General features: G+C 41.9%; 1 protein-coding gene across 3 annotated transcripts in view; it reads right to left on the bottom strand.

Annotated features, from left to right (window-relative positions):
• Positions 1 to 5,723: 5,723 nt before the first annotated feature.
• The window catches only part of afap1l2 (actin filament associated protein 1-like 2), a 149,146-nt gene continuing 142,091 nt past the window's right edge, over positions 5,724 to 12,778 (bottom strand). For all 3 annotated transcript variants that reach the window (XM_046369404.1, XM_046369403.1, XM_046369402.1), the window contains 2 exons: positions 9,005 to 9,155; positions 5,724 to 6,515 (listed from right to left, as the gene is read on the bottom strand). In XM_046369404.1, coding sequence (XP_046225360.1) covers positions 9,064 to 9,155 — 92 coding nt within the window. In that variant the 3' untranslated portion in view covers positions 5,724 to 6,515; positions 9,005 to 9,063. The remainder of the gene's footprint in view (positions 6,516 to 9,004; positions 9,156 to 12,778) is intronic.

A 12,778-nucleotide genomic window follows, 5' to 3' on the forward strand; every position in this document is an offset into this window, starting at 1 on the left:
CCAGAGATGCAACCTCTCTTATCTTCTCTCAATGCCTGGGTTTACCTCCACTGTACCCACACACCCCACAATACCCCTGTCTGTACATTATGCTCTATTCCACCACGCCCAGAATTCTGCTCCTTTTATTCTCTGTCCCCAACGCACTAGAAAAACCAGTATTGATAGCCTTTAGCCGTACCCTCATTCTACTCCTCTGTTCCTCGGGTAATGGAGATGTTTACCCAGGCCCTGCGTGTCCCTAGGCACTCTCATTTGTTGACTTCTGTAACCGAAAAAGCCTTGATTTAATGCATGTTAACATCAGAAGCCTCCTCCCTAAGTTTGTTTTACTTATTGCTTTAGCATACTCCTTGCCATGTCTGAATCCTGGCTTAGGAAGGCCACCAAAAATTCTGAGATTTCCATCCCCAACTACAACATTTTCCATCAAGATAGAAGGGGGATTAGTTGCAATATACTGCAGAGAGCCTGCAAAGTTCTGTCATAGTTTCCAGGTCTATGCCTAAACAGTTTGAGCTTCTAATTAAAAAAATTAATCGCTCCAGAAATAAGTCTTCCACTGTTACCACCTGTTATAGACCCCCCTCAGCTCCCAGCTGTGCCCTGGACACCATATGTGAATTGATTGAAGATAGATGGGGGCAGAGTTGGTTTTGTTAGGTGATATTATCCTGACCAAATTGCCCTCCAAATACACCCCTGCTGTTTTCAATCAGGATCTCAGCGATCACTGCCTCATTGCCTGCGTCCGCTGTGGGTCCGCGGTCAAACGACCACCACTCAACAATGTCAAACGCTCCCTCCCTAAAACACTTCTGCGAGCAGGCCTTTCTAATCGACCTGGCCCGGGTATCCTGGAAGGATATTGACCTCACCCGTAAGTCAAGGATGCCTGGTCGTTCTTTAAAAGTAATACAAGTAATAAGCATTCCCCATTCAACATTTTTTGAACTTAGAACAGATATAGCCCTTGGTTCACTCCAGACTTGACTGCCCTCGACCAGCACAAAAACATCCTGTGGCGGACTGCACTAGCATCGAATAGTCCCCGCGATAAGCAACTTTTCAGGGAAGTCAGGAACCAATACACACAGTCAGTCAGGAAAGCAAAGGCTAGCGTTTTCAAACAGAAATTTGCATCCTGTAGCTCTAACTCCAAAACGTTTAGGGACACTGTAAAGTCCATAGAGAATAAGAGCACCTCCTCCCAGCTGCCCACTGCACTGAAGATAGGAAACACTGTCACCACTAAAAATCCATAAATAATCAAGAATTTCCAGAAGCATTTCTCCATGGCTGGCCATGCTTTCCTCTTGGCTACCCCAACCCCGGCAAATAGCTCCGCACCCCCCGCAGCCACTTGCCCAAGCTTCCCCAGCTTCTCCTTCACTCAAATCCAGAAAGCAGATGTTCTGAAAGAGTTGCAAAACCTGGACCTGTACAAATCAGCTAGGCTAGACAATCTGGTTCCTCTCTTTCTAAAATTATCCGCCGCCATTGTTGCAACCCCTATTAACAGTTTGTTCAACCTCTCTTTCGTATCGTCCGAGATCCCTAAAGATTGGAAAGCTGCGGCGATCATCGCCATCTTCAAAGGGGATGACACTCTAGACCCAAACTGTTATAGACCTATATCCATCCTTCCCTCTCCTGCCTTTCTAAAGTCTTCAAAGGACAAGTTAATAAACAGATCACCGACCATTTCGAATCCCACTGTACCTTCTCCGCTGTGCCATCCAGTTTCCGAGCTGGTCAAGGGTGCACCTCAGCCACGTTTACAGTACTAAAGGATATCATAACCGCCATCGATAAGACAGTACTGTGCAGCCGTCTTCATCGACCAAGGCTTGGCCAAGGCTTTCGACTCTGTCAATCACTGTATTCGTATCGGCAGCCTTTCACAAATGACTGCCTCGCCTGGTTCACCAAATAGTTCTCAAATCGTAGGCCTGTTGTCCGGACCTCTGGCAGTCTTTATGGGGGTACCACATGGCTCAATTTCTGGGTAGACTATTTTCTCTGTATGTATCAATGATGTCGCTTTTGCTGCGGGTAAATGCCTGATCCACCTCTACGCAGACGACACCATTCTGCATACATCCCTTCTTTGGACACTGTGTTAACAAACCTCCCGGGTGGCGCAGTGGTTAAGGGCGCTGTACTGCAGCGCCAGATGCGCCACCAGAGGCTCTGGGTTCGTGCCTAGGCTCTGTCGTAACCAGCCGAGACTGGGAGGTTTGACTTATGTGGACAACTACAAATACCTAGGTGTCTGGCTAGACTGTAAACTCTCCTTCCAGAGTCATATTAAACATCTCTAATCCTAGAATCGGTTTCCTATTTCGCAACAAATCCTCCTTCACTCACGCCATCAAACATACCCCCGTAAAACTGACTATCCTACCGATCCTGGACTTCGGCGATGTCATTTACAAAATAGCCTCCAACACTCTACTTAGCAAACTGGATGCAGACTATCACAGTGCCATCCGTTTTGTCACCAATGCTCCATATACCACCCACCACTGCGACCTGTTTTATGGATCAAGCCTTAGCAGTCATTTTGATATCATATCCAATAACCAGTGCTCTCGTTTATGTTGCTGTCCAGCGGTTCTAAATTTGCGATGCACTCACCCGACTGTCCACGTTTTTATGTGCAATGGTCTTTTGAGTTGAACATTTGGTGTGTGTACTTTTTAATTTAATTTATATATGTTACAGCACTTTGGTTTCAATAATAAATATATTGAAATGGAACCAAATTATCTGTTTGTGTTAAGCCTATTTAAATCGAATAGATGGTCTACTACGGTATTGTTCGTATGTGATAGTCTGCCTGTAACCAGCCTGAGTATTCCTATTGTATTCAGAGTAGAGAAATTAATCAAATTGGAAAGCAGCTATTATCAGGCTGGTTAATGGGATGCGTGTCTGTTGAATTTGGAAAATTCCACCCGCACTCGGCCCCGCCCCACCTACTCAGTCAATCAGCTGTTGCGGACGTGGAAAACGGCATACTTTTGAATAAATGGTATGTGCTAAATAGTATGCGACGATGAGTATATAGAATGCAGTTTAAGTATGTAGTACGCTAGTATGGGTATTCAGACACATTTTTTAAAACTTTTAAACTCGGGCATAACAGAGATGCTAGTTTTAGGTCCCAAGAAACAAAGAGATCTGCTGTTGGATCAGACAATTAATCTTGATGGTTGTACAGTCTCCTCAAATAAAACTGTGAAGGACCTCTGCGTTACACTGGACCCTGATCTCTCATTCGATAAACATATCAAGAATATTTCAAAGACATCTTTTTTCCATCTTCGTAATATTGCAAAAACCTGAAGCTTTTTGTTAAAAAAATTATGCATAAACGCTAATCCATGCTTTTGTCACTTCTGGGTTAGACTACTGCAATCTGGCAGGTGGCGGCAGGGTAGCCTAGTGGTTAGAGCGTTGGACTAGTAACCGGAAGGTTGCAAGTTCAAACCCCCGAGCTGACAAGGTACAAATCTGTCATTCTGCCCCTGAACAGGCAGTTAACCCACTGTTCCTAGGCCGTCATTGAAAATAAGAATTTGTTCTTAACTGACTTGCCTAGTTAAATAAAGGTAAAAAAAAAAATCCGCTACTCTCAGGCTCCCTGGATAAATCACAAAATAAGCTTAATTTAGTGCTAAACACGGCTACTAGAATCCTGTCTAGAACTCCAAAAATGAATCATATTACTCCAGTGCTAGCATCTCTGCATTGGCTTACTGTTAAGCTAGGTCTGGTTTAAGTTTTACTGCTAACCTACAAAGCATTACATGGGCTTGTTACTACCCATCTCTCAGATTTGGTCCTGCCGTACATACCTACACGTACACTATGGTTACAAGACGCAGGCCTCCTTATTGTCCCTAAGAAAACAGCTGGAGGCTGGGCTTAGTAACCACCTAGTGGACTAGACTGTTACATTATAACTCTGTTATTGTTTAGTAACCACCTAGTGGACTAGACGGTTACATTGTAACTCTTATTGTTTAGTAACCACCTAGTGGACTAGACTGTTACATTATAACTCTGTTGTAAGTCGCTCTGGATAAGAGCGTCTGCTAATTTACTTAAATGTAAAATGTAAATGCTTTCTCCTATAGAGCTCAATTTTTATGGAATGATTTGCCTTTCCATGTGAGAGACGCAGACTCGGTCTCAACCTTTAAGGTTCTATGCTTGAGTGTAGTCTGACCCAGGGGCGCAAAGATGAACGGCAAGGCACTGGAGCAACAAACTGCCCTTGCTTTCGCTCTCCAGAGATTCTCTGCCTCTGACCCTAATACAGGGGCTGGGTCACTGGCTTACTAGTGCTCTTCCATGCCGTCCCTAGGAGGGGTGCGTCACTTGAGTGGGTTGAATCAAAGACGTGATCTTCCTGTCCGGTTTTGCGCCACCTTGGGTTTGTGCGGTGGAGAAGATTTTCATGGGCTATACCCCTCTAGTGGTGTGGGAGCTGTGCTTTGACAAAGTGGGTGGTGTTATATCCTGCCTGGTTGGCCCTGTCCGGGGGTATCGTTGGAAGGGGCCACAGCGTCCCCCGACCCACCCGTCTCAGTTTCCAGTATATATGCTGCAATAGTCTGTGCCGGGGGACAAGGTTCAGTCTGTTATATCTGGTGTAATTCTCCTGTCTTATCTGGTGTCCTGTGTGAATTTAAGTATGCTCGCTCTCATTCGCTCTCTCCCTCCCCTCCCAGAGGACCTGAGCCCTAGGATCATGCCTCAGGACCTCCAGGCCTGATCAAATCAAATGTATTTATATAGCCCTTCTTACATCAGCTGATATCTTAAAGTGCTGTACAGAAACCCAGCCTAAAACCCCAAACAGCAAGCAATGCAGGTGTAGAAGCACGGTGGCTAGGAACAACTCCCTAGCAAGGCCAAAACCTAGGAAGAAACCTAGAGAGGAACCAGGCTATGAGGAGTGGCCAGTCCTCATCTGGCTGTGCCGGGTTGAGATTATAACAGAACATGGCCAAGATGTAAAAATTTCATAAATGACCAGCATGGTCAAAAAATCACAGTAGTTGTCGAGGGTGCAAGTCAGCACCTCAGGAGTAAATGTCAGTTGGATGAATCCTGATGAATCTTGGCCGTCCCCAGTCCACCTGGTCACCCTGCTGCTACAATTTCAACGGTTCCGCCATGCGGCGAGGGAACCCTGGCCTGTTCACTGGACGTGCTACGTTGTCCCAGACCTGCTATTTTCAACTCTCTCTCCCTCTACCGCACCTGATGTCTTGACCTCTGAATGCTCGGCTATGAAAAGCCAACTGACCTGTTGCACCCTCTACAAGCACTGTGATTATTATTGACCCTGCTGGTCATCTATAAACGTCTGAACATCTTGAACATTCTGGCCTTAAATGGCCATGTGCTCTTATAATCTCCACCAGGCACAAACAGAAAAGGACTGGCCACCCATCAGAGCCTGGTTCCTCTCTAGGATTCTTACTGGTTTCCTGCCTTTCTAGGGTGCTTGCCTAGCCACCATGATTCTACATATGCATTGCTTGCTGTTTGGGGTTTTAGGCTGGGTTTCTGTATAGCACTTTGTGACATCTGCTGATGTAAAAAATGCTTTATAAATACATTTGATTGAATGCATCTTCTTTCTGGAAAGAAGAAGACTTGAGTATTTTTTGACTGAAACAAAATATATATTCGTAGCTATAGTATGCAAATATAAAAATGACTTGTTTATATACAGAGAAATGTGTTTGTCAACATGAGTATGATACAATGTATGAATTGTTTGTCTTTATAAAATCTGATTTACGTTATGAATTTATAAATAGAGGAGTGTTCATGAAGACCCATTTTACTGTGCCGGCAACTTGAAATTAAATCCCATTATGAAATGCACATAAAATGTATCAGCAAGCCAGTATTTATGTCAGTACTACGTTTTTTTATTTTAATAAAAGTGCAAGTTTTAGCTAGCATACAAGTAAAAAAAGTCAACAAAACAGTGTAATATGTATTTACATCTTGGCTATCAGCCTGTACCAAATGGTAGACATGGGGGGGTCGTCCCCTGTGGCATGCTGGTGTAAGAGGAAAGTGGCTCCATATTTCCAAAAATAATACTGTATATTATTAAAAAACCTCTTTTAAACATTAAAAAAAAATGTGACAATATGAAAATGTGACTTTATGGAACAAAAACAACTTAAATCGTTTTTCAAATCTAGAAATGTCCAGTGGCATTGGTTTTCCAGTAGACAGGTGTGCCTCGTCTCTAATTGGCTTTCTGTGGAGCCATTAGTTTCTGTCCTATTCTCTGGTTGGACAGAGGCAGGTGTAGGGGCAGGGAGGTGGTGAGGGTTGTGTCCTTTACTTCCTAGCCCCCCCAGTGCAGCCAAAGCATAGCACCTGACCTGGCCATGGGTCATAATGATGACCTCAAATGTCAGAGATCAAAGGGAAAGTCTTGCTCACCCCTAGGTGGTGGATTTCTTCTCCCATTCCTGTGTGTGCAGAGAGAACAGCATTAATACCAACCATGATAGTTTCTGTATTTTACATTGTTTGAAGCTATTAAGTTGTTCTCATGGCTCTTCATATAGCTCCAATTAATTCATTTGAGACGTTACATTTCTTCAGCCTAATCCCTGAAAACAGGCTCAAAACAAAAATAATTGTGCCTTTAAAGTGGTGGTCACCAACCTTTTCTGAGTCAAGATCACTTTCGGAGTCAAAATGCAAGCCGAGGTCTTACCGCTCAGATATAGAAAAAAAAACATGACTTAAAAAATGTAAACCTATGCAGCATTAACCTAATAAAAACAGTTCTGCAGGAATGAGGTTTGTGCAGTAGGCCTAATACATTATCACAGAATATTGGCTATGCTTGCCCTGACAATATTGTTCTTCTCAGACTATATTATATTTCAAAACTTGAGCTACATGATAACAAAATTGATCAGTTTTATTACTTGCGAGGCACTGCTGAGCATATATTTAAATAATGTACTTTTTTATTTTACCAGACTAAATGGTACCTCCATGCAGCTGATGGTCAGTCTCAGCAGAGGGAGGGAGAGAACAGCAGAGGGTTTGCCTCTCAAAGTCCCTGCTCTCTCCCACCGGTGAGATTGACCAGAGAGAAGGGACAATGTCTTCCGCCTGATGACAAAACTCGAGAAGAACCACATTTCTGTCTCATACACAAATGAATGTTGTTGTTCCTTTGAAGTTAAATATTCCTCAATTTTAAAATAGACACGGCGAGCCGCTAATAATAAAAATGCAGGCCTATCAATATACTTGGCTACTCATTCAATGCAGCTGTAGCGCTGGTTGTAGGGAGAAGCACATTTGTAAAGGTGTTGGAAAAAAACAGTGTTCACAGTGCTGAATAAAAACGTAAACACAAACTCACTCTTTGCTGTTTTCTTTGACTGTCTCTCTCTGGTCATTGTTTAAAAAAGTAATGAAATCTCACATAGGCTAGTATCAACTTTGCTGTGGGGGGGTTGTGGAAGCTGCAGGCACAGTGATTTGAGCTATCCGATTGGTCAGTAGTAGGTGCTTTGATTTAGCTCTCCATGTCCAAATCAAATGGTTCAAAATGGGGACACTTTGCCTACCCGGCGTGTTGGGCAGTTGATTCAAGTACACCTACCGCCAAAAGCCCAAGACGAGGAAAAAAAAGAGAAGCTCATGGCTTTAATTGTTGGATTTCCACAGAAATGTTTGTAGATTGACTGATTGGTGACCACTGATTTAAAGTACTGGTTCTCAAACCTCTCCTCAGGGACCTACAGACGTTTTCACACTTGTTGTAGCTCCGAACTAGCTCACCTGATTCACTCAACTAGTCAAGAGCTTGATAAGTTGAATCAGATGTGCAAGCTCAGGAATAAATCAAATACATGGAATGGCTGGGGGTCCCTGAGGAGAGGTTTGAGAACCACTGCTTTAAAGGATGTCAATCTCAGAGGCAGTCTTGCATTTTGCCTCCTTTCCTCTGGCCAGTGTAAGAATAGTACTAAGTCAGAGTAAATGTACAGTGGCAAGAAAAAGTATGTGAACCATTATGAAATAGTTGGAAATCTGCATAAATTGGTCATAGAATTGGATCTGATCTTCATCTAGGTCAGAACAATAGCCAAACACAATCTTCTTCAACTAATAACACAAACAGTTATATGTTTTCAAGTCTTCATTGAAAACACCGTGTAAACATTCACAGTGCAGGGTGGAAAAAGTGAACCCTTGGATTTAATAACTAACAATTCTTACTCTTAGGTCTTCTGAGATTTCTTTTGTTCGAGGCATGGTTGATACAGGCAATGCTTCTCGTGAATAGCAAACTCACATTTTTTTAGTGTTTTTTACAGGGCAAGGCAGCTCTAACCAACATCTCCAATCTCGTCTCATTGATTGGACTCCAGGTTAGCAGACTCCTTACTCCAATAAGTATTTGGAGAAGTCATTACCCTAGGGGTTCACATACTTTTTTCAACCTGCACTGAATGTTTAAATTTTCTATTCAATATGGAAAAATACAATAACTTCTGTGCTATTAGTTTAAGAACAATATGTTTGTCTATTGTTTTGACTTAGATGAAGATCAGATAAAATTTGATGACAAATTTATGCAGACATCCAGGTAATTCCAAAGGGTTCACATACTTTTTCTTGCCACATGTATGTGTGTGAGTAAATTAGTAAAATGTGTGATCATATCAACAACATACAATACATTAAGAAGACCTGTTTTTTCCATGACTGTTTGACCAGGTGATTACAGGTCAAAGCTATGGTTCCTTATTGATGTCACTTGTTAAATCCACTTCAATCAGTGTATGGTCCAACCAAAGGACATCCATCCATCTCAAAAAGTGCACACGTCAATGACCTTTAATATGTGGGTTCTCCTTCATTATAGATCCAAATAAAGTACTCAAATGCCTGTGTGTGTGGGGGGGGGGGGCGGACAATAGCCTCTGACCTTAGCCTTCTGCAGGACGTTGCCTTTGCTGGATGCCATGATTGACAGGGGTCTATTCTTTAGCGCGGTGGCGGAGTTGACAGGAGAGGAGTCGCCATAGTTTGTGGGGGGGAGAGGGAGTCTGTGGGGGACCCATGGATGCTGCTTTCGCCTGTAACAAGAAAGTCAAGAACTGAATGCTTATTCTGAATGTTAGCTAGTTAACTTAGTGATTCTGAGGGGCGTACTGCAATGCAAGCTAGATCTACTCAGGGTTTTCTCAAGATTCCTAGCTTCAGTTAGCTTCACATTCCAGCTCAAGCTTCATCCATATTACGACGTTGGATATTGCTCGTCTGCCAGCCGCTAACTCCAATTGGCTTGTAACTGCACGTGCACGTATTGCTAGTCAAACGCCAAACTCTTCATTGAGACTAGAGGTCGATTGATTATGATTTTTCAACGCCGATACCGATTATTGGAGGACCAAAAAAAGCCGATAATGACAATTACAACAATACTGAATTAACACTTATTTTAACTTAATATGATACATCAATAAAATCAATTTAGCCTCAAATAAATAATGAAACATGTTCAATTTGGTTTAAATAATGCAAAAACAAAGTGTTGTAGAAGAAAGTAAAAGTGCAATATGTGCCATGTAAGAAAGCTAACGTTTAAGTTCCTTGCACAGAACATGAGAACATATGAAAGCTGGTGGTTCCTTTTAACATGAGTCTTCAATATTCCCAGGTAATTAGTTTTAGGTTGTAGTTATTATAGGAATTATAGGACTATTTCTCTCTATACCATTTGTATTTCATTAACCTTTGACTATTAGATGTTCTTATAGGCACTTTAGTATTGCCCGTGTATAGCTTCCGTCCCTCTCCTTGCCCCTACCTGGGCTCGAACCAGGAACACTTCGACAACAGCCACCCTCGAAGCAGCATTACTCATGCAGAGCAAGGGGAACAACCACTCAAAGTCTCAGAGCGAGTGACGTTTGAAACGCTATTAGCGCGCACCCCGCTAACTAGCTAGCCATTTCACATCGGTTACACTAGCCTAATCTGGTGAGTTGATAAGCTTGAAGTCATAAACAGCGCAATGCTTGAAGCATTGTGAAGAGCTGCTGGCTAAACGCACACAATTGCTGGTTGAATGAATGAATGAGCCTGCTGCTGCCTACCATTGCTCAGTCAGACTGCTCTATCAAATCATAGACTTAATTATGTCATAATAACACACAAAAATACAAGCCATAGGTCATTCATTTGGTCCAATCCAGAAACTCTCATCTCGAAAACAAAACATTTATTCTTTCAGTGAAATACGGAACCGTTACGTATTTTATCTAACGGTTGGCATCCATAAGTCTAAATATTCCGGTTACATTGCACAACCATTAATGTTATGTTATAATTACGTAAAATTCTGGCAAACTAGTTCGCAATGAGCCAGGCGGCCCAAACTGTTGCATATACCCTGACTCTGCGTGCAATGAACGCAAGAGAAGTGACACAATTTCACTTGGTTAATATTGCCTGCTAACCTGGATTTCTTTTAGCAAAATATGCAGGTTTAAAATTATATACTTGTGTATTGATTTTAAGAAAGGCATTGATGTTTACGGTTAGGTACAGTCGTGCAACGATTGTGCTTTTTTCGCAAATGTGCTTTTGTTAAATCATCCCCCGTTTGGTGAAGTTGGCTGTCTTTGTTAGGAAGAAATAGTCTTCACACAGTTTGCAATGAGCTAGGCGGCCCAAACTGCTGCATGTACCCTGACTCTGTTGCAAAAGAAGTGACACCATTTTTCCTCGTTAACCTGTTGCGACTCTAGGGGCGGTATTTTCATTTTTGGAAAAAAAAAAACGTTTCCGTTTTAAAACAGGATATTATGTCAGGACAAGATGCTAGAATATGCATATAATTGACAGCTTTGGATAGAACACACTCTAATGTTTCCAAAACTGTAAAGATATTGTCTGTGAGTATAACAGAACTGATGTTGCAGGCGAAAGCCTGAGAAAAATCCAATCTGGAAGTGCCCCATATTTTGAAAGCGCTGCGTTCCAATGAGTCCCTATTGAGCTGTGAATGTGCTATCAACCAGCGTACGCTTTTTACGTATTTCCCAAGGTGTCTACAGCATTGTGACGTAGTTTTACGCATTTATGTTGAAGAATAGCCGTAGGCGGCTACATTGCGTAAGTGGTCACATGATGGCTCCCAGGGTGACTCTCGCGTAAAATAGTAGCCATTACTCCAATCGGTCCTGCTGAAAAACGAATTGTCCCGACGGATATATTATCGATATATTATCCTTAACACCTTAAGGATTGATTATAAACAGTGTTTGCCATGTTTCTGTCGATATTATGGAGCTCATTTGGAATATTTATCGCCGTTTGTGACTGCAGTTTCCGGGCGGTTTCTCAACCAAACGTGAAGAACAAATGAAGCTATTTCACCTACAAAAATAATATTTTGGGGAAAAAATGAACTTATCTACCTGGGAGTCTCGTGAGTGAAAACATCCGAAGTTCATCAAAGGTAAACGATTTCATTTGATTGCTTTTCTGATTTTCGTGACAAGATTGCCTGCTGCTAGCAAGGCATAATGCTATGATAAGCTTACACAAAAGCTTGTCTAGCTTTGGCTGTAAAGCATATTTTGAAAATCTGAGATGACAGGGTGATTAACAAAAGGCTAAGCTGTGTTCAAATATATTTCACTTGTGATTTTCATGAATAGGAAGTTTTTCTAGGAATATATATGTCCGTTGCGTTATGCTAATTAGTGTCAGGCGATGATTACGCTCCCGGACCCAGGATGGGGAGTCACAGGAAGTTTTAATACCTATCACAAACATTCAGTAATGACAGAATGCATTTGAAACTTCATGCAGAGTAAAAACGTTCTATGTCTAAAAATTATTTTAGTGATATGAGTGGGAAAAAAGGTGCTTGTGAATTGAAAAGCACACCAAAGCAACCAAAGACTGCATTAAAAATGTATTCGGGATCGGTGTCCCATCCACGGGACACTTAAGCTAACACAGGCTAATGTGATTAGCATGAGGTTGTAAGTAACAAGAACATTTCCCAGGACGGAGACATATCTGATACGCAATGGTTCATTGGATCAGTCAGAAACTTTGCTTAATATTGCCTGCTAACATGCATTTCTTTTAACATGACTATTTTTTTAACACATTTGATTTATAAAATATTTAAATCAGTCGTCTACCTCAAATGAAGGGGATGATGACAATATATGCGAGAGGGAGGGAATCTGATTTCACTGGTCCTCACCTCAGGCACTTCATTCAGGATAAATTGATTTATTCCTGCCCCAGAGCAGGTTACAGGTAGTTCTGAAGGTTTCGTTGCATTAGAAATTTACCTGGCTAAAAGGTGAGCCACTTTCGTGGTACAGGTTATCCTGAGTTTAACTTAGAGGACCAAAGTTACCGCGCTAACTCCTCAAAAAAGGTATGTAGTATAGGGCTCTGCTTTGTGATACACTCTTTGGTATACGCAGGATCCAGGATAAAGTTTGCCCTAGGTACAGTTCTAGGATCAGCTTCCCCTGCTAAATTCCTCATCTTAAAGCCAGGCACCACAGGCAGAAATTGTGATTTTGCTTCCATCTGTCAATTTTCTAATTTTGGGATATTTTGCAACTGTAACTTGCAATAATGTAATTATATGCAAAATATGCATACATGTGAATAGTGTTTTTTTTTTTTATAATTCCATGAAATTACAACATTTTGATAAGCT

This window comes from Oncorhynchus gorbuscha, linkage group LG11 (assembly GCF_021184085.1).
Source record: "Oncorhynchus gorbuscha isolate QuinsamMale2020 ecotype Even-year linkage group LG11, OgorEven_v1.0, whole genome shotgun sequence".
NCBI lineage: Eukaryota > Metazoa > Chordata > Actinopteri > Salmoniformes > Salmonidae > Oncorhynchus > Oncorhynchus gorbuscha.